This window comes from Bactrocera dorsalis, chromosome 4 (assembly GCF_023373825.1).
Source record: "Bactrocera dorsalis isolate Fly_Bdor chromosome 4, ASM2337382v1, whole genome shotgun sequence".
In the NCBI taxonomy this organism is placed as follows: domain Eukaryota; kingdom Metazoa; phylum Arthropoda; class Insecta; order Diptera; family Tephritidae; genus Bactrocera; species Bactrocera dorsalis.
Window position 1 is genome coordinate 39723362 of NC_064306.1, and position 23174 is coordinate 39746535.

General features: G+C 34.5%; 1 protein-coding gene across 1 annotated transcript; it reads left to right on the forward strand.

Moving 5' to 3' along the window:
* Positions 1–10159: 10159 nt before the first annotated feature.
* LOC105233146 (uncharacterized) lies at positions 10160–11106 on the forward strand. Its single transcript, XM_011215120.4, has 2 exons — positions 10160–10730; positions 10793–11106. The coding sequence occupies exons 1-2, from the start codon at positions 10322–10324 to the stop codon at positions 10798–10800; spliced, it is 417 nt and encodes a 138-aa protein (XP_011213422.2). The 5' UTR covers positions 10160–10321; the 3' UTR covers positions 10801–11106.
* The last annotated feature ends 12068 nt before the right edge of the window (positions 11107–23174 follow it).

Genomic DNA, 23174 nt, shown 5'->3' on the forward strand with positions numbered 1-23174 from the left:
TTTAAGATCTCGACGTAAAATGCGCCAAGTCGTTTTATACGTCAGTCCGAATTGCTGCAAACGGCGTCGAATTGACTCTCCGCGGTCTTCGAGTGTACTCTAAACTTCGGCTGTTACATTTTCGTCACTGCTTATTGGACGTGGTCTACTCGATCGAATATTATCCAATAATGAAAGTTGTGTCTCAAGATAGGTGATGGTGTTGCAAATAGTACGCTCAGTAGAACGGTTATTTTGACTATAAGTTTAGGGAAATCCTTCCAAAATGAAATGCCAAACAGTGCTGAACAAAAGTAACATGACAGCTTGACATAATTCACGCGTGATCTGGCAAAAAAGAGGATGTAGAGAAAAGTAACTCTTCTTTGGTCACCTGTTATAACTCAAAGTTTGACCGATAATGTTAATATAAAGCCAGATATTGGCGCTGAGAAATACGATTGATATTGTTCGAGTGGTTCATGAGCCTTAGATGGGTCGATACCACAACTACTGTCCGATTTTTTCTCTAAGTCTCATACAGCGTTTTTTTCCATTTAGTAATCGAAATTCATAGTACAAATTGGTTGAAAATGAAACTCATTGGAAACGAAGGACAAAATATTAAAAATTAAACGGAAAATAATTTGTGGGTGATTAGCTGTCAGGAAGAGGAAGCGGAGGGTTAGAAATTACAAAGGTACTCGTATATAACTATCGTATCCATAGGAAACACAATAATAACTGCTGGGATAAATCCATCCCACCATTGTGGCATCGCTTTTAACCGAAGTTGTTGCTCGAACTTCGTTTGTAACCCACAATTCAACCCAATCACTGTGACTCATTCCAATTAAAGACAAATTATTCAGATATTGAAGAGTACAGAATGCCGTGACTGTCTCCTTATTGAGATGAATATCTTACACTTGTTGCTTTAACTCAAATTTTGTGGTATAGTTTCTTTTTAACCTAGAAAATTATTGTTAAATATTTAAATTTTTTATAATTCCATTCAGAAACAAGAAAAAACGTTAACTTCGGTTGCACCCTTCACAGGTGCATTTCTGTTAGTAACTATCTGTTCAGTTTATATGGCAGCTATATGGCAGCTATATAGTAATCCGATCTGAACAATTTCCTCGGAAATTATATTGTTGCCTTAGAAAATAATCTATACCAAATTTCGTGAATATATCTTGTCAAATGTGAAAGTTTTCCATAAAAGAATTTGATTCCGATCGTTCAGTTTGTATGGCAGCTTTATGCTATAGTTAACCGATCTGAACAATTTCTTCGGAGATTATATTGTTATCTTAAGCAGTAATCCGTGCCAAATTTGGTGAAGATACATTGTCACACGTCAAAGTTTTCCATACAAGAACTTGATTCCGATCGTTCAGTTTATATGGCAGCTATATGTTATAGTGGTCCGATATCGGCCGTTCCGACAAATGAGCAGCTTCTTGAAGAGAAAATGACGTTTGCAAAATGTCTAAAGGATATCTTAAAAACTGAGGGACTAGTTCGTATATATACAGACAGACAGACAGACAGACATACAGACGGACATGGCTAAATCGACTCAGCTCAACATACTGATCATTTATATATATACTTTATAGGGTCTCCGACGCTTCCTTCTGGGTGTTGCAATCATCGTGACAAACTTAATATACCCTGTTCAGGGTATAATGAATAATTAATCAATTAATTTATTGTAATTATTGTAATTATATCATATTTGCTTTAGTTCATTAGAATAGAGTTTAGAAGCAAATGGATTTTATTAGTGCTGTTGTTGTTATTTTATTCTCTTTATCAGCCAGTTCGTGGAATAAATCACCAGATCGTGGATATTTGTAGATATAAAAGTTATAATATGGGGTTTGTCAGTGACGCAGGTAGCATCTCAGTTCGTAAAAGGAGTCAATGCCGATCTCCGTTGTTCCAGTATTTGTATTTTAATATTAATAAGAGATAATTCCTTAGTTTTTTAGAGTCTGTTGATAATTGTATATCCGGTCATCTCTCCCAAAACGTTATTTCTCTCCAAATCTTGCAAAGATTAATATTCAAAGAAACGTTACAATCTTCGAACAAATTATTGTCATTGGACCATTCTAACTCCATTGGACCGGGGACTTTTCAATTGACCTGTTCATATAAGAACTTCTGGTCAACTCTAGATCGTATTGGTCGTTCAGAATGTAATACATTTCAACGGCATAAAGTTGTCTAGAACATACTGTAGTATGGTCCGAAGTCAGTTATATAATGACATTTACAGAATATTTCGGTCAATGTGTGAGTTTTCTTGACAGACATTTTTGAAAATATGCTCTCGAGTATATGAGAATTTCTTAACCTTAATATACCCGATATAGTAATTTCCGACTTTTCAGCCGAGTTTTACTTTATGTTTTGATATGAGATTATACATTTTTATATTATAAAATTTTCGTCGTACCAACCAAAAGCTACCATTGGAGAACTTTCAGAATAAATATTCCTATGACCCAAAAGCAATCGATCAGTCGGTTGAATATCGTGGGAAAGGTGAGCCAAAGCCAAGACACCACGTCAAAGCAGGTCAAAAATCAAGATTATGTTCACAGATTTCTTTGATTTTCGAGATGTAGTGCACTGGGAATTCCTTCCGACCGGCCAAACTGTCAACAAGAAATACTATTTGAGTTTTATGCTTTGATTGCGCGAAGCTATTAGTAAAAAGAGGCCGGAACTATGGGCCGACAATTCTTGGTTTTAGCATCACGATAATACACCGTCGCCTACTGCATTGATTCCGCATGAGCTTTATGCCAAATTTTCAACTGAATTGAATAAAAGGCCTATCGACTACACTTTAACAGCTCAGCTGTTTCGTGTTCGCTATTCGCATAATCGCTTATTAATTCTTATATTTAAATCTAAGAGAATATAGTGCGCGTTTCATACTCGCCATCTTGCGGTGAAGACCAAAAATTCAATCAGTCTAAAACTTAATCGTCTGTAGCGAATGTCAATCAGTACACTTTGAAAAGCCACAACGTTCACAACAGGTCGCTGCCTCCACTAATCGTTTTAATATTCATTTGCATTCGTGAATCAATAACAACCGAATCCAGTTTTCACAACAAATATTAACGCAGATTGGCGTCAAGCGTGCGCTTAACGCGAAATTCGACTGAAAGCGCGCAGATCCAAAATGCGTTTCATAAAACCCTGCTTGAAATTACTCATCATCTGTGTTTTATTTGTAATCATGCAATTTAGTAGTTTTGGCGAGACGGCAATTCTCATAACAAAGCCAAGGGAAAACAATACACGGCCTCCGGCAATACCGATACGACCAGCGAAGAAAAACTGATAGATAACCGATTTATAATAGAAAAATATGGATATCATACATATTTAGTTTTATATACATACATATGTGTATTTATAAAATGTGATTTTTTTGTGTTATGTGTGATAAAATGTCAAGTGAAACCGCGTCATTTTAATACAATATTAAATTAAAAAAAAAAACATATTATATGAAGTATTATAAACTATTTTAGTATTAGCTAACTTTTTGGTAATGCAAAGGAATACTTAATTAAGTATGATATTTACAGATCTGTAAGTAATTATTGTGTGGAATAGCCTTTTCCAATGTAAAATGCAAATTAAAAAAATATAAAAAAATTTATTCTAATTGGAAATTATGTACTCAATATACTTGTTTAAGCAATGTTATTGTTAACATGAAAATAAAAATTATAATTTGACTGATCTTGAAGATAAAAAACTTCTTTTATTTTTTAAATTTTAATACTCTTTGCTTTTTACAATATTAAAGTTACTTAGCTGTGCCGCATCATTTTACAAAAGAGGAAAATAGCCGCGAAACAATTTCGTTTCACAATGTTAGTCCAACAGACAACTTGGTGAAACATGTTGGTATCCAACATACCTAGGTGGGTATGGTAAATATTCAGAACTTCAAAACTATCACATTCAGAGAAGCACCAACGCAAACAAGCGTACTATTCGTAAGACCCAGCATTCATTATTGGATAGTATTTGACCGAATACACCACGTCCAGCACACAGTGAAGAAAATACAGCAGCCATACTTAAGAGTGTACACAAAGACCGCAGATACTCGATTCCCCGCCGTTCGGAGTAGCTCGGACTGACGTTTGGACTTGACACATTTTACGTCGAGATCTTAAATGGAAAACGTACAAAATACAGCTTGTGCAAGAACTGAAGGCGTTCGAACTTCCAAAGAGACATCGTATAGCTCTGTGAGCTCTTGAAAAGTCCGAAGAACATCTGATGTTTTCAAGCCAAAATTTGTTCAGTAAAATTGCCACAACTGGGATGGAGAGCAGCAATTCAAGAGTTGCCATTTCATTCAGAAAAAAACGATTTCATATGGCTTGTGGTCCGGTAGAATCATCATTCCATATTTCTTCAAACATGTTGTTGGTGAAAACGTAACCGCCAATGGCGACCTTTATCGCACCACGATAACCGACTATTTGATGTCGAAAATTGAAGCTCGTGATCGCGGCGACATTTTTTCGATAAGATGGCGCCATTTCCCACACATCGCATCAATCAATGGATTTATTAAGAGAGCACTTCGGTGAGCAGATATTTTTACATTTTGGGCCGGTCGATTGGTCATCAAGATCGTGTGATATCACAGCATTCGACTTTTTTCTGCGATATTTTAAATCTAAATTCTATGCGAACAATCTCGCTTCCATTCAGGTCTTGGATCTGAAACATCACGCTTGGCATTTACCCGTAACCAGTGGAAAAGGTCGAACGAGTCATCGAAAATAGGATTCAACGGATAGATCATCTGAGTCGTAACCGCGGCCAATATTCGAAAAAGATAGTATTCAAAAATGTCAAAGTATGTTCTTACGAATGGTAATAAACATCCCCCATCAAATTTGAAATTTCTATGTTTTTTGTTTAAAAAAGTAGGAAACGTCAAAATGGATCATCCTTTAGGGTTAATTAGCAATGATTCAATTAACATTAAATTTGTTTAATTTTATCGTACATAAATTGATTGTACCATCATTAGGCTCAATGTACGCCCAAGTGAGTGTTAGTTAAGCATTATTCAACAAGTCAGTGGATTCTATGAAATTAGTAAAAAATTTTTTATCTTTTTCAGAATTTCTATTAAATTGAAACAGTGGAATTGAATAAGATATCTCAACAGATAGAGATCCGGACATTCATAAAATTAATGAAGGTGAGATCGGCAGGGTAAGTACCCCACGATGGATTTTGTATTGCTTTAAGTAACCTTACCATACAATAAATTTATGCAGCGAGAACCACGTCGCGTTGCACAGCGGTTCACTTTTATTGCTATTGCTATTTCGTGATGCCTCATTGTTATTTAGATAAATACTTTTTTTTTTTTAATTTTACGATATATGTACCATAAATACTTGGTATAGAATTAATCGATAAGATACCTAGAGCTTTGGGAAATGCACTGTAGAATCAGCATCCCTATATATAGTTTGTCAATCCCTACTTCAGCTGAATCAGATTCGTAATTTTATTTCGAACACGTGAGGAGGATACGTGGATTTAAGAAAAATTGTATAAGATCAATGCCAATCGATGATTTGACCTTCTCCACAGCAGGCCAATACAGTTTTATTTATTTACTGGTATTCACAATGTGTTATCAACATCGACCACCTATAAAGGGGCAAATATTTCATTCGGTCCTACTACTATACCGAATTACTTTGCTAATTGCAGAAGAAAAGGTCCTATTTTCTTACTTTGCTGAAGAACATAATTCGTTAAAAAGTTAGTCATGTACATATGTATATATCAATTTTGTAAACTTTTGACTTATTACTCGTCTGATGGTGAAATTGCATTAAACAGAGCTCCATTATGACGAATTGATTGTACCTAACCTTTGTTCAGTATTTCACAATTTTTTGGCCACCTGCTGCTTTGACCGACAAGTATTTTTCAGAGAAAAATTGGCATTGAGAACGTATTTCATTGAAATTACACTATAACTCTTACGCCTACGTTTTTAAAGTGACCACAAAAATACTGTTTTGCATCTCTGTGACGTCATTGTGGTGAATTTCGCAAAAAGATCTTAGCCTACATCTTTACAAGATCAAATTGACGTAAGAACTGAAGCCGCTTGACTACTAGAATTGTCGCATTCCCGTGAATTGAGCTGAGCAACAACTTGAAAATGATCCCGATTTTCATCGAATAATCATCTTCAGCGATGAGGCTCTTTTCCGGCTGGATGGTAGCAATCCACCAGTACTCTATGAGTCACCATTGCATCCCGAATAATTGCGGTTTGTTGTGGTTTATGGGTTGGCTGCGTCTTTGGGTCATACATATTCCCTGGTGATCAAGACCGGCACATTACTGTAAATGGGAATCGCTACCGCTCGGTGATAACCGAATATTTTTTGACCGAATTGCATGATATGGACTTGGACAATATGTGGTTTCAACAGGACGGCGCCACAAGCCACACAGCGAATGACACAATTTATTTATTGAAAACCAAGTTTGGTGAAACGTGTTATCTCGGTCGCGCGATTTAACGCCGTTAGACTGCTTCCTGTGAGGCTACGTCAAGTATATGGTCTATGCCTACAACGACGATTGATGAACTTTTTACGAATATCGAACGTTAAGTTTCAGCAGTAACGGCCGATTTATGCTTGAAAACCGTCGAAAACTGGGTTCAGCGTCTGAACTTTTGTAAACGTGTCCATGGTAGCCGTGCAAAAAAATGGAGTTCCATACATAATGCCATCGAATGTACTTTCAAAGGAATAAACAATTGTGCTGATATCCCCAAGCGAAAATTTTTAGCGCTCTTATTGGAAAATCTGTTATATTAGTAGTAGTAATCGGTCAGCGATAGAGGGCAAAGAAGTTCAGAATTGATGACAGCTAATTTTTGTTTATCTATCAAATACAAATTATTGAAAGTAAAAAGGTATATGAACACCAAACGACACTAATCGATTGCTTTAGCTAATTGAACGCCTTGAATGTAATTTCACATACATATTTACAATACGTACATATGGTTGCCTAAGTACTAGATCAGTTGAGACATATTTAAATTTTTAGGCCTAGGTTGCCTCTTTCCTTCACAATTTAAAATTATCGCAAATAGGCGTATAAAAAACTTATGATAATTAAATAGAAGTTCAAGGCATAACGTTACTACTTTTAATTGAATGTTTACCGGAAAATCTAATTTATAATGATTACAACACAGAAAAATTACAGGCAGATCATCAGCTTAGATTATATTATAGGTATACATAAAATATTGTATATGTAGATGCTTACCTCTGGTCATTATAGTCTAAATTCTCATTAATTTTCTACACTTATTTGGATTTTTCAAAATTGATAATAAACATTACATTTTCTATATTTACGTTAATATTTTATAAATGCAGGTGTTCATTTAAGCACAATTTGTTTAAATAAAATTAGATTTTCTTTGTGCTTTCTCCGAGATCTATGATGCAATATTGATAAAAAAACACGTTCTATCTTTCTAATATTTAATAGCAAATATGTTCTCTTGGCCTTGTAGAACAGAAAAATATGTTCTCGACATTAATGTCAACAATTCTCAATTAAATTATTTGTTTAACACTCGTTTTGCTGTCCGCCAACACAAACTTAAACACAGACTTGTACTAATTTAGATGATCACTGCAGCCGGTAGGACTTTATGCAACTCTGCGAATAGTTTCCTTCTAGGTGGCTACAAAATTTTATGTTAAACAATTAAAATTTTCTTCGTGCAGCATGTTACCAAATATTGTAAAAATTTGGTTGGTAGGTAGGAGTACTTCCCTCATAGGCTCAATTAGCTATCTCAAACCAATTGATATTTTCGTTATGCTTTTTGTGGACAGCTATTCAAGGTTTGGTGCGTGATGGGTTCCTGAGTTAAAGCTGGGCATTTACACAAAAAGTGGGAACCCGTTTCCTTACTCCCTTCTTGCTTGCAGCTGCGGCAAATATTGTTATATGGAAGGCCCATTTTCATGGTATGTTCTCGTTGTTATTCAATAGAATCCGCTATACCTGGTACTTCCACTTGGAAGATGCTGCCTGAGTTCGGCAGACGGATAGAAACAGATATGGCAAGGTCATTGGAGTATACCACCTAAAATTTGTATCGATTTCAACCCCCAGGAATTTTGTAACCACGAAATGAGGGAAGATTAAATAAGGTATTTTAGTTTCACTGGACATTTTACTTGCCATTCAGAGCCACCATCCATAACAATGGCGAAGGGAGACCTTCCTGAGGATTACCCCTGCTTACGTAGCTTCTGTGTGTAATTGAGCCATTTGATGCTATGATTATTCTTTTCATAAGCACGGATCTTTTCCATCGATGACAGAGAATCGATATTCGTGCTTATTTCAATATTGTTGAAAGCTCCTTCTATGTTAAGAAAGGTAGCCATTTTGTATTATTTGTGATGTAGTGATTTTTCAATTACATTAATCATTTCATGTAGGGTAGTTTCGGTTGATCAACCCTTTATATAAGCATATCGTGCATTTGATAGAGTACCTCCTATTGCTCTTAAGTGTATATCCATTAGCCTACTACTTTGACTCTTTTCCAGCTTCTTGGTATGTAAAAAAGTTTGTTGATTGCCTTAACTATAATACATTTTCAAACCTTGGAACTATTTGTTCCTTTTAGCTAATTACATCCAGGTCCGCCGCTTCAGAAGATATGTAATCTTTTTCTTACTTACTATGAGTTTTGATTGTGCATTTTCATAAGTTCCTGAGGAGATCCAATCACCACCCGTCGTCTTTAGATAGGATATGTTGATATGTTCCTTAGACAATAATTTACTAGCGGATTCTTTGCAGTTTACTATTTATCAGCAGAAGGACTGCCATAAATGTGCTTTTGTTTTCCAGTTTGCTTCAAGATATCATTGTAGGATTGCCAGTCCAGATTGTCTTATAGCTAACATTGGATTTCCTCACTTGTGTTGTCAGATTCTCGAAGCCAACGTACCACCATAAAGGGGACTTTCTCTTTTTGAGGACCGTTAACGGTGCCGATTTGTTGAAAAAGTTAGTAAAAATATTTTCTATTAATTCCACGTCTTCATTTAATTCTTGAACATTGTTGATTTTATTCTTATAGATATTTGCTATTTTCTAAATTTTTTCTTGCTATCTTTGTATATTCATCACATAGTGCTCTCCTAGGGTTTCGATATTGGAGGAAAGTACTGGATTTCTGGCGAATGCTAAAGAGAATCCAGCAGTGATACGACGTGGATGGTTCGTTGATTACTATCCAGTCATCAACAATCAGGCTATCCATTTCTGTTGATAGCGAAAGATCAAGGACGTCCTCCTAACCCCAGCTTGGAAAATCTGTTATATGTATGTTATCTGTTCTTCCACCTTCACCACGGTTGTATGTGCTGTGCTATAGTTGTTACAAAGAAATACTTCTATATCTTTTTTAATGATAATGCCCTCGGTTTACCATCATTTAAATATGTTCAAATACATATGTTGTATCTACTGCTGTTTACCTCCTTTACCGCATTCTCTTTCACCCAGAGCTCTTGGATCAAACTCAGGGCTTTGGAACAAGCTGATGTCGATGCCCCTTTCATATAAGAGAGTTGTCAGATTGGCTGTAATACTTTTTGAGTGCTGCAGATTTATCTGCTCGCATCTAAGTTGTTCTGTCCTCTTGCTGTACTGTTATTGCCATATCCCTAGCAATTCGCCGGCCTTAGAATATCACAGTGGGATAAAGCCCCTTGTAAGAAAACAGACATAAAAAATAAAGGGAAAATAATTTACGGGTGATCTGAAGAACAGAAGAATAACGAGGTTGAATTCTTAAGATAAAACGTTTAAGTCAATTTCCATCAAAACCACAAATTCATCAAAAAAATCGTGTTAGAAAAAAAATTGCATAACTTTAGGCGCTGTGTTTCGAAGCATTATATGCTACCGACTATTGTGAATGATAAAATAAACTAGTTTGACAACTTATCGTTTTACACACTTCACTGCCCTTCCCTGAACAACGCAGCTGAAAAGCTCACGCTATAATTCTTTCGGCTATGAACAGTTATTACTTGCAAAGCCGAGATTCAGTTGTTCCGCGACTTTCGCTCACATCGATTCGTGTTAAAGAAAACTTAGCAATATTTTACTTGTCAAACCTAACGAAATAAAAAGTATACAAACAATTTTATAAAACAAAAACAAACAAATATTACAACACCAAAACAACATGAAGTCCGTAACTCTTGTCGCAATATTGGCATTCGCGCTCTGCTTCGCCTATGTGCATGCAGACTGTGATGATTCTGCACAGAGCAATGAAGACGGTGAAGTTAAACAGTTCTTCAAGAATTTGGGCTGCAAAATACAAAAGGGTGCCGAAAACCTGCAGGAGAACGCCAAACCATGGGCAGAAAAGATCGGTACACAAGCCAAGGAGTTCGGCAATACAGTGGCGCAAAAGTACGATGAGTTGAAGCACAAACTGACCGATGACAACAATGCAAACGGCCCGTCAACTCCCTTCCCAGTGGCAAATGCGCCAACTGAGAAGGTGCCCTTGGCACCGTTGAGTGGTGAAGCAGCCGCATCGTCTAACAATCCCGCTTTAGCTGCACCAGTACCCGCCGCTGGCAAAGGTGAACAGGCCGGCACTATTCCTATAAAGCCTTTAAGTATTGACGATCGTTTCCTCTTTCAGACTCATGAATGCCCTAGAGGTCAAGCACTTGATCACCTGCGTCAATGTCGTCCGAATGTTTAATGTATTACAAAATTTACTCGTCTCTGAATGTTCTGCAGTGTGGTGGATCATGGTAACACAGGTTGATAAATTCAAATTAGAGCATAACTTTCTATATGTTGACTCATATAAAGGATAATTCGATAATTGGCAATGTAATTAATAACGTAATCGTCTAAAAGTATCTGTGAAATTTTAAAGCCTTTGAACAAATCACAATTATTTAATTACACATACACATACATAATACATTTAACAACTTAACAAAATAATTCGTTTCATTGTCGGTGGGTTTACAGATTTACATTGATTTTTTAGCTTTAATTTGAACTTTTCTAGTTGGTATTTTCAGTGTGCTGCGAGTTTAAAGTCGTACCTTCGAGGACGAAATACAATGGTATTTGGAAACGACTGTTGTTGAAAACAAACGAAATTTCAAAATCAACTAAATCGTTTTCAAATACTAGTGTAGTGTGTCTTCGAAGTGGGAGTCACGCATTCTTCAATGCACTAGGCTAGAGGCTAGATCAGTTGTATTTGCTATTTGTCAAATTTGCATTGAGTATGTTTAAAATTCAACCCGTTACCTCATATGTGGGAACTACTTAAATATGTACGATCATATAATCGACGCTAATAACTATCGAGGGAACATTCAAATTACAAATTTTTTTTATTGTGGCAAACAATGCAAAAAACAAGAACAAAACGTTAACATCAGCTGCACAGAAGCTATATATAATACCCTTCACTGGTGCTTTTTGAATGGCATTAAAGGCTATAAAGGAATCTGACTTTGAGCGCTCAATTAAGATGGCAGTTATATTCTATAGCGGTCCGATTGAAACACTATATGTGGAGATTGTAGCGATGCCGTGGATATTAAGGGGTTAAATGGGTTTCCACGGGAAAAACAGGCATTTTTCAAAAATTTTTTCTCATACAAAAATTCAATATTTTATTAAAATTTTTATGGTTAAAAACATACACTATAAGCAAAGAAATTCTGAAATTTTTGAAAAAAATACTTATGTTAAACTCGGCTATTGCGACCCCTCGGAAAAACGATGCACCCATGTTGGTAGCTCCTTACAGGATCATCTAAAATTAAAAAAACGTGTTTTAGCTAAAACCTTAACTTAGAACTTGGGCGAAGGAACAAAATTTAAAATAGGTTTTTTGGCAGATATTTTTACAAAAAAACTGAAAATTTCTGTAACATTTTACTTCTTTTTTCAAATAGTTTTAATCGAATAAACTCCTTAGTTCAAGTTTGCAAGAATTGTATCTCAAAGACATGAGTAAAATTTCAAGTTTGAGTAGTTCTCGAACAGTTTCGACAAAAAACGCGTTTAAAGACTAAGCCTAGCTAGTACCGAGCGCACAAGTTCTCAAGGCTGTATCTCCGAAACTATTTCTCGAAACAATTTGAAAGTATAGGCCAATATTCTAGAGGTGTTGCAGAATTTAATAAGATAATAAAAAAGTCGATTTTTTTAAACCCTTAAACGCATGTAACCCCTTAATAGAAGCCACATTTCATGAAAATAAACAAGTTTCCTCATACAAAGACTTGAGTTGAATCGCTCAGTTGGTATGACAGTTATATGCTTCCTAAAATGAGGCTTCTTGGTGAGGAAAGAACGTGTATACAGAGGGATATGACTAAATCGACTCAGCTCCCCACACTGATAATTTATATACATATGTATATGCTTTATGGGTTTCGGACGTTTCCTTTTGGGTACAAGCATTCTTTCAAAGTAAATCGCTATCGCAAATGGCTGGGATTTCGCCTACAAAATAATGCCAATATTTATAATGTAAAGTTTTAAGAAATTCTGCTCTTCGCTTGCTTTACCACGATAAAAGTCGATTAAATATAGTATAGACTATCCTATAATTCTTCTACCAGTTTCTAGATTTCAGTTAGGTATTTCATTGGCACTGTTGAGGTACATTTAATAGACTTTTTACCAATTTTTTCCGAAATATTGTTCATTTCATCTGAAATATAAACTTTTTAGTATTGCAAAAAATCAGATTTAAAATTCTTCAAAAACTTGTATTGGAACCTTTTATGAGTTTTATATATACTTGTATATTATGTATGAAAGAGAGATCTAACTAGGGGTTCAATAGAGTTAAGACCGAAAAACTTTATTTAACCCATGGTTAGATCTTTTCTTTCTATATAATTTATGAAACAGATAGAATATGAGTCAATTTTGAGGATAGAAACATAATGTTTTGAAAAAATTAAAAAAAAAAAATATTGCTTAATGGAGATCGACTGCTATAAGGAAGCTTTTAAGTTAAAGAAAATGTTGGCTCTTACAATTAAAATATCAACATATTATATACTACCGTATATGTATATTAATAATTTATGACTTATTCACATATTCTTGCCTGTGTAATTACTACATACACACTGAGATCACGCATCTAAATTGGCTGCAAATGCGCTTTTGTAAGTTTAAATGTATGTTTGTATGAACAAGTATATATGTATGTATATATTCATAAATACAAATGTATGTACATATGGGTGTGCTGACATTGATCGCGTGAAACAACATCTGCGGTCACTTAAAATTGCTCCCGTAAAAAATACAAGTTTTGTTGTTTACGACAGTTTTTTATGAGCCTTCTAGTCTCAATTCAACAAATGGCGCTTTACATTTAACTTTTATGAATTGTTGTAAAGGTACATTATATGTAAGTTAAAGGGAAAAATGGTTGAGAATAAAGGCATGTCAGTTGACCAGTTGGTTTCTTTGACATTTCTTTAATGCTGGTGTGAAATTTCGAGAAACTTTTTATATTATTCATATTCTGATATTTGACATTTAAAGATAGCACTCTTAATTGGATTCAAGTTATTTTCATGAAGCACGTTAAGGCTGCAGTGAAATATTTATACAATTAAAATGTACATATACTTTAAATATTTCTTGAGTTGCAGCCTTCTCAGTTCAATGAGTTCTACCATCTGCCTATCTATATCTTTAAATAATTTTTAATTTAAATGTAAATTTTATTTAACAATTGTGGGTTCTATTTTTAACCAAGCTGAAGACATCAATCTCTGCGTTAGAACTTTTTAATACCCGAACATGGTAAGCTTGCCACGAAGTTTTTGTCTGACACACTAAATAAGTACATAAGTGGAGAGATTGTTAAACACAAATAATGAGATTTTTTTTTCTCTTTTTCAAAAATATATTTATTCATTTGTATGCTTACATTAATCAATCTGTGAAATTTTAAATTAATAATTATTATTTATTACTATTTGTTTATATTTTTTTATGTTATTGTCTCACACAACTCGTTTATAAGCGTGACGAGTTGAATCGATTTAGCCATTTCCATCTGGCTGTATATAAGCGAACTAGACACTCAGTTTTTGAGTTATCGCTCTGAAATTTTGCGAACGTCGTCTACTCTCAAGAAGTTGTTCATTTATTGAAACCATCGATATTGGTCCGGTAAAGAATAAATCTCTTTTTATACAAATTTATGCAAAATTTCCAATGTTATACATATAAATACATAGTTGTTATAGGAAATGCAGCTGTGATGAGTATGAGCTTCAGCAGAAGCAGAAATTCACCTCTTTCGCCTGCTTTAATTTGGGAAACGCGAATATTTAACGAGCTTAAATTTAATATATTTTTTTTTTAATTTTTTGTGTTTACATACTTATTACGTATTATAAATACAATACATCGCCGGAATCTTCTTACAGTAGTTTTCTCTAAACAAATCAGCAGCAATCACCTGGTTGCACAAGGTACTCCATCAATTTTTGAATTTACTTGAAATATTATTCTTTTTTTGTTATTGTACATGGCACTTTTATTTGAATTTACATACGCCTAATTGAGATATTTAAAATACAATGTTAATTTTAATTTCATTGTGCGACTTTCATTTTTTGCGCAAATATTTTAGAGATAATTCCCAGCTTTGTTTGAGTGCAACAATGAATTTGGCGCAATTTGCAGGTCATAAAAGGTTATTATCGTTCTCTAATTGCAATAGTAACACAATTGTAATGGACAAATGGCAACACGTAATCGCTGATATTATAAATATACTTTCACTAAGTTTTTTTTTTTTTATAGCAGGGGGAAGCTTTGAAAGTCGGTGTGTGGAACTTTAATCCGCTAATCCTAATCGATTTCCAAGTCACGACTCTCCCACAGAATCGCTGATTTAGTATTACTTCGTGGGAGGGACAGAATATTTAATTCTCCTCTAAGTGTAGGGAGGTATGAATACGTTAAATCACCTTTTTGTCTATATTTGAAATTGTTAAGGAAATTGTTTTTGTATTACATATAATAGCATCCCAACCATGCTCTAGTAGTCCAGTTTTGTAATAGTCTGTCGAAATTGAAAATTCATTCCAAAATACTGTCATACGTGCCTGATATATAGTCACCGAAAATGCAATACAACGAATCATCAAAGAAATTGATATTAAATTTTTTGTTGCTTACGATTCACTACATCATATTACATATACATATGTAGCACAAAATTTTCAGCTTTCGCTGTCAGATATAACCTATATATAACCAATACATAACCAATATATAACGTATATATATATCCAATATATTACCTATATATAACCAATATATAACCACTTTATAACCATTTTATAACCAACACTCAAATTTTGTTTGAATATGAGTGGTTTCAATTGATCACTTTTCCATCGCCTGTAAACTTATGAATGGTGATCTTACGTTATTTTGCATTTTAGGTGTCAATATGTTTATTAGGATTATTATATTCGTCCAGCTGTCTGAAAGTTGATATATAAGCATAAAGAAGATATGATGTAATATTAAAATGAGAAATTAGAAATCATGTTTTAATTATGAACAAAAGGCGGATGCTATACATTTTCAAGGTCGGATTACTATAAATTATACCGCTTTTCATCATTCATCTACTTAATAACAGCATTTTTTTGCGGTGATAGTAAATATGTTTGCACTGTTTACAGTCAACAATAATTTCTTCTAATTTCACATCGAATCGGGAAGTTATACCATGTTCAGACCGAAAATTTAAAAGATTAGATTATATTTAAGCATTTCATAACCCAACAGTATTCTCACTGCCGTTAGAAATATCAAAAAACAGCTGTTATTGTCATTCAAGAATTCACATCGCTTAATATTTGTCAAAAGAAAAGATTGTGATATAGTATTTTGAAATAAAAGCCGTCTTTTTTTAAATATTTTCCATATAATAGAAATAATACACGAATTTTTTCATTTGTTAAGTCGATTTTCAGGTGAAATTAGATTCATTGCTATAAAATAAATGTGTTTCTTTACATTTTTTCCCTTTGTAGTGTCTAAATCAGCTGTGATAATGTAACAGATTTCCAATGCTGACAAGTAGATGGCGCAAAATCAGAGTCGCACAGAGAGATTTTGCGTGGATCAGTTTCAAATCATTTCAATGAAGTGATTTGGAACTGTCATTTTTGTATGGCGAAATCTTGATAAATTTATAAGATTAGTGGGATAAACCACTCAACAGCCGAAATCGTGTGATTAAGTGTCGGTCTGAACATAGTATTACCTTCGCTAGATGATTATGACCGATTGCTAAAAATAAACGCCTTTCTTTTTAATGTGGTCTACAACAATTTTCTACTGAAAAATAATAAACAAACAATTTGTATTTTGTGCATGAGACACGTTTGCACATAAATGTAAATATACTCTCATATGCATATACATATACTACTTCTAGGAAAACGCATACTGTCATTACTTATTAAGTATGTATGAGCAGTAGCCACATCTACATATATGTTCCTTAACCAGATATGCTCTACTTATGACCGCAGTAAACAATTCCAACAAAGTTGTGATTCAGACTGTCAAGTAGTATTTTTGCTCCAGTATAACTTATTACTACTACTTGACATTTTGATCTGATACAAAGGTAAAAAAGTAAGCTGTAATTATTATTCTACAGCGCAAATTGTTCATACGCGCAAAATATGATCTCGAAAAAAATTAATTAGCGTTTATTATAGCAATTGGCACTTCAAGATTCAGTCAGTCATGACGTTTAATTCGCGCAGCTGGAGTTTGGTATTGACGATACATGACTGTTGATACATACAATATGTGTTCATATAAGCATATAAAAATATATAAAAATAAAAAAAAATGTAATTTTGGTTGCACAGAAGCTGTAATACCCCTTCACATATATAAAAGATTCCATAACTTGATTTTGATGGTGCAGATGTCCGATCTGAACAATATATTCGAGGTGATATCGTTGCCACGCCATACATGGGCTGGATTTTGATGGCTCAGTTTGTATGACAGCTATGTGCTGTAATGGTCCAATATCGGCTGTTACGCTAAACAAGCTGCTTCTTGAGGAGAAAAGAACGTGTGCAGAATTTCCGATTGCTATCTGAGGAATTGAGATACTAGTTCTTGTATTACAAACAGACAGACGGCCAACTTTAAAGAGACTCAGCTCATCATGCTGATCATTAATATGTATGTATATAGCTATATTAGGTAGAGTTTCCAACATTTTTTTCTGGGAATTAAAAATTTCATGACAAACTTATCATGGCCTGTTCAGGGTATACAAATAACTGTGCTTTTTCGAACAAAATGCTTATACGTAATTCATAGTACAAACACTGTTTACTACAAAATTAGTATGGAAATTGCTATTATTATTATTATTATTATTATAGATTTTATATGCATTGCACATATAAGTGATTTTATTTGCAAAATTAAATCATAAAACTCCATGCAACTGCGGTGCCGAACCAATATTATCCATTATTTATATTTTTTTTACTCGACAAATTCATTTGCATTATGCAATATATATAGTAGTATATTAAGAACCCTTAGAACTATTTATTTGACAAAACGAGTTGTGTTCGATCTGCCAAACCTTGCAGAGTGGCAAAACGAACACACAACTCGCATAATACGAGTAGAGTGTCATAATTGAAAAGAGAATAGCGACTGATTAATGTAATGGTATATTTAAAAAAATGCTCTCGTGGGTATACAAATATTTGATGGCTGTTCTCCTATTAAAAAATTATAATTGAAAGCAAAAAATATTTCGATACAAGAGAAAATGATATTAACTTCGCAAAACATCTTTGTTTTTAATCTTATATGCAAAATTTTTGTCAAAATATCGGATTTAGAATTAGGCGACGAACTCTTGTATAATAATGATTTCGTGAATAATTTGTGGATTTTCTTCCAATTAGAATCGACAGTTTTGTTTATTTACCGCACCGCAAATGAAAGTGAGGCTCATCAGAGATCAATTTTCTTAAAAGAATCGTTATCATTTTTAAGTTGTTCCGAGACAAAATCAGAAAATTCACGACGTTTACCGTAGACCAATCGCTTCAATTCTCAAGTAAGAACAATTTTGTACCGATGCAAGCACAAATCCGTTCTCAAATGCGCCAGGATGTAGCATGAGACAGTCCTGATTCTTGAGAACATCTTGGAAGCCTTTCCATTATGAAGTTTTAAATATTTCTGAATTTAAGGAGAAAAATTACAGATTACCACATATTAAAAATGACCGAAACGCCACTTAGAAATCATATCAACCTTATTGGAAAACTCTATACATTCTATTTGATACGCATTTTACCTTATAGTCATATCGACGTATATATACGATATATGATTGTGTCACAATACACAAGAAAGTAAGTGCACCCGTATATAAAAATGAACAGTTATTTTCATTATCACTTTCACACTGTTGTGCTATAACTTCCAATTAATTTACCCATTCTAGCGTTACATTCTAAGGGTATTTAATTGGATTGAAATTAACATTTTTGTCAATATCAAATTATTGTAAACAAAAAAGTGAATTACATATTTCTTAAGCGTTTTGTTTGTAATTCGATTATTTTATATTTTCATGATTAAAACGTATGTTTAAGAGGAACTAAAAAATATTAAAAAAAAGCTACAGAAAATAAATATAAATATATACATACAAATATATAGTATGTTTATTTAGTCGTGTATATTATACGACTTATATAAAAATATATTTACTGAAACACCTCGACACTTGTTCTCATTTGCTGCCAGCGACACGAAAAGGTTATCACTAAACAAAAGATAATAGAGCAATGCTTAGACAAACATACTTACTATATACGAGTATGCATAAACATATGTAAAGCACCAATTTGCTATCAGCCAATAATAGAAAGTAGTTTGACTTATTTAAATGTATCAACGTAAGTATTTTTGTTTACATACGAATTATCCCCTATCTGCTATAACAAATTGACAGAGTATAAAGACCCTCATAAATCGATTAAGCGCTTTGAGCCCATGACGGCGGCTAATGCCAGCTTTTGTTATGTCTTTTGGTTCACCAAAGGTATGTGGTTTTAACCTCAGCCTTGCAAATGCTGGACAATGAAGAAAACAGTGCTTGGATACAACAGTACTTCCATACAACTTTGACGGTTTGCGTCCGCCTGGATTTCAAGTTTTACAGAATGAATGGCTATTAGACAATGTTCAATTAGAGCTTCCGTGATAGTTGCTAATGCATTGTAGAAGAAAAATTAGAGATCAAATTAAGACACACAGCACTGCATAGAATTTATGTGTTTCATGAATGCAATAAATATCTTTATTTGTTTATGATAATCTAAAACCTAGAACCATACTTGACAAGAAAGCTGATATTGCTGGCCGCTTTCTTTTTCTGTGGAGAAGAAACATTCGACGATCAATCAACCTCGAATAGGCGGTTCTCCACGTTGAGTTTCATACCTTCTGATCTGAATGTAACCTTTATATTTAGATATTTGTAATACTAAATAACATGCATTACATAATTTACTTATAAAACATTACTTTGTTTTTTACCCTTAAACATACATGTACATTTGTACATAAACCTCACTTCAAACTGCTCACAAATACATTTCCTTATTTTAAAAATACAATAAATATATCCGGGTGTAGCGTCATACGGCTGAGTAGCTTAAATTAAACTGTCTTGATCAAAAATGAATTAGTAATAAAGAAGTCTTACCAAATTTGAATTTTAAAATAAGTTATTTACTGTCAAATTAGACACCGATGGTCAGTAAATTGTCTTTGTATAATGGTTATTTACAAACAAATAATATATTGTATTTTGGTTAAATAAATGATATGTAGAGTAGTTGTTTATAACTTTATACAACTAAGAGAGACAGCGGTCAACTTGCTAAGTTATTACATACTTTCAGGCAGAAGACGAATGCAAAACGACATACACACACATGTTTCTGAATAAAAAGAGTGAATACACTGGAAAAAATTAAATACTATCTTACATAAAATTTTAAAAAGTGTAAGTAATTATGAGAAGTTGGAAATATTTAAGAGCAATTTTCAACAGCTGACGATTTTTTTTTTTTGATTAGAGTTCTTATTTAAGCAACACATTTGAGTATTATTAAAAATCTGATATTCTGTTGAAGAGGTTTGAAAATTGTGTATTTTTCGTCGGTTTGGAGTATCTTCAAACATTACACACGCCAAATTCAAGAAACAGTGGTGCATAAAGTAAAAAAATAAAAATACGAAGGCTGCTATATATATTTCTGGCCTAATAATGAAAATAGAAATATTTATCAACAATTTTTTTTTTCGTTGGATTTGGCTCGTCTTGGAAGACCCACACGGTCGATTGCTGTTTTGTTTCGGGCTCATACGCATAGATCCATGATTTGTCACCTGTGACGATCTTATAAACGTCTTTTGAAGCACCGCGATCGTATTTTTTCAGCATTTCTTTACACCAATCCACACGAGCCTTTTTTTGAGCGATTGTCAAATTGGCCGGGATCCAACGAGAACAAACCTTTTTTTACGGCCAGGTGTTCATGCAATATCGAATTTATGCTGGTGGGAGAAATGCACAGGCATGCCTCTATCTATGTTACATGACGGTCTTGCATTATCAGTTCACGTACGGCATCGATGTTTTCTGGCACAACGGCTGTTTTTGGACAACCTTAACGGAATTCGTCTTTGAGCAAGCGTCGGCGACGATTGAACTCGTTGTACCAGTTTTTCACAGTGCTATGGGATGGTGCTTCATAGCCATACACAGATTTTATTTCACCGACGCACTCTTGTCGTGATAATCCACGTCGAAAGTTGTGAAAAATGATCGCACGAAAATGTTTACGAGTTAACTCCATTTTTTGGCCGAGATGAATTTTTTAATTCCCTGTAAATAAAACAATTCACTATTAAACGGCAAAACGTTCTGAGTGATGTTATGCTAAAAAATGTCAAGCTTTCCAATGGAAATGTCAGATTGCACCTGGCAACACTTTCTTCTAAGAGTATAATAAATCTTACTGAGGTAAGTTAATATTCTACCGAAACACCGTAATTTGATCAGAAATTTCTTCGAACGAAGTTGCTATAGAAATTTAGATTTTCTAATAAATGCCTCACACTATGCATATATTTTTGTTGTAGTAGATATTAAGCTTTGAAACCCGCACTACGTCTTATTTATAGCAGTGTGTGCGAGCGGCGAGAAGTCGTAACGCCACTGCATGTCAGTGGAAAACTTTCGAACTTCCAACACAACTGACACTGCCGCCACACAATCAGCTTACAATGTCAATATACCGCAACGCGGAGCAAAGTGGCTTCGCTTGGTGTACCATAAGCTTACCACCAATGCAATGTTCAGTTGTTCTCGCGTTGGTTTCACAGCGCTTCGCATGCTTTTATTTTGCGAATTGTTAATGCACAACTTTTTTGTTGAACACACCTACCCACAACCACAATTGTATATACAGACCTATAGATACACATGCATACATATTGTAAGTAGAGCTGCTTCCCGCAAGTGCTGCTACGGGTCTCTTGCTGCAGTCGCTATCGCAGTACTCGCATACATATATCGGTACCTCGAGTCAACCGTCAATTCGCACAGTTGCAGTTATAACCACAGCTGCAGTTTTACTTCGACTCCGACTCTGTGTTGGAGTTGCAATTGCAGTGATCCGTGTGCCATTCGCTTAAGTTTGGTCCATTTGTGCTTTTGTTCGAAGCTTGACAAACATTCCACTCTTTCGGTTTTCTTTTGTTTTTTGTTTTGCGGCGAAAACTTTCCTGTCGGACGGACTAACAATACATTGAAGTTCTTGCTACAGTGTGTAAGTTTTGTGTGAGTATTGCACAAATATTCTTTACAATAAATTTACGGGATATGTATTTATCAAGAATCAGGAAGAATCCGTTCGATACCAAACGAGGTTTCAGATAAGGCGACTCGCTGCCGTGCGAATTCTTCAATCTACTTCTGGAGAAAATAATTCGAGCTGCAGAGCTTAATTGAGCTGGTACAATCTTATTTAAGAGTGAACAACTGCCGGCCTACGCCGGAGATATTGATATCATTGGCCTCAACATCCGCGTAATAAGTTCTACTTTCTCGAAACTGGATAAGGAAGCGAAGCACATGGGTCTGGTAGTGAATGAGGGCAAGACGAAATATCTTCCGTCATCAAACAAATAGTTTGCGACTTATCTCCTACGTCACTTTTGACAGTTATAACTTCGGTAGATAATTTCATCTTTTTTGACAATAGTATTAAAACCAACAACAATGTCAGCCTCGAAATCCAGCGCAGAATAACTCCATCCAACAGATGCTACTTCGGATTGAGAAGGCACTTGAGCAGATAAGTCCTGATACTCTATAAGTCACTCATTATTGGCGTTATGAGTTTACGAGAGAAAGGTTCTGCGGAGGATTTATGGTCCTTCTGGAAACGGCTATGTGTCAGATGGTAGATCCGTTGAGTCCAATTTTCGGTCGGATCTTCTTGGAACTTTTCAAGAGCCCATAGAGAGAAGCGATGTTGCTTGATAAGGTCCAACGGCTTCCGTTCTGGCAAAAGCTGTATTCTTCATTCTTTACAGGACGTGAATTTTCGTATTACAGTTGAACGATTTGTAAACGTTGTTAAGGCATAGTCTTTCTATGTTGACATGCCAGATAATACTGAACAAAAATAACATGACAGCTTGACACGACTCACGCGTGATCTGTTAAAGAAAGGCTATTGAAAAATGTACCTCGGTCCTTGGATCACCTGTTATATGTATTTATCCCAAATTGGTTAGACGGTCTTAACGGTCAGGGAACTCAATAAGACGATACGTCAAGACACACTGCGAAATAAACTATTCAGTTTCCTCAGTTAAAAATTCTTGGATTTACTTAGGATCACTATCGT

Coding starts and splice junctions, on each gene's coding strand:
- LOC105233146 (XM_011215120.4), top strand. CDS start 10,322: ATGAAGTCCGTAACTCTTGTCGCAATATTGGCATTCGCGCTCTGCTTC.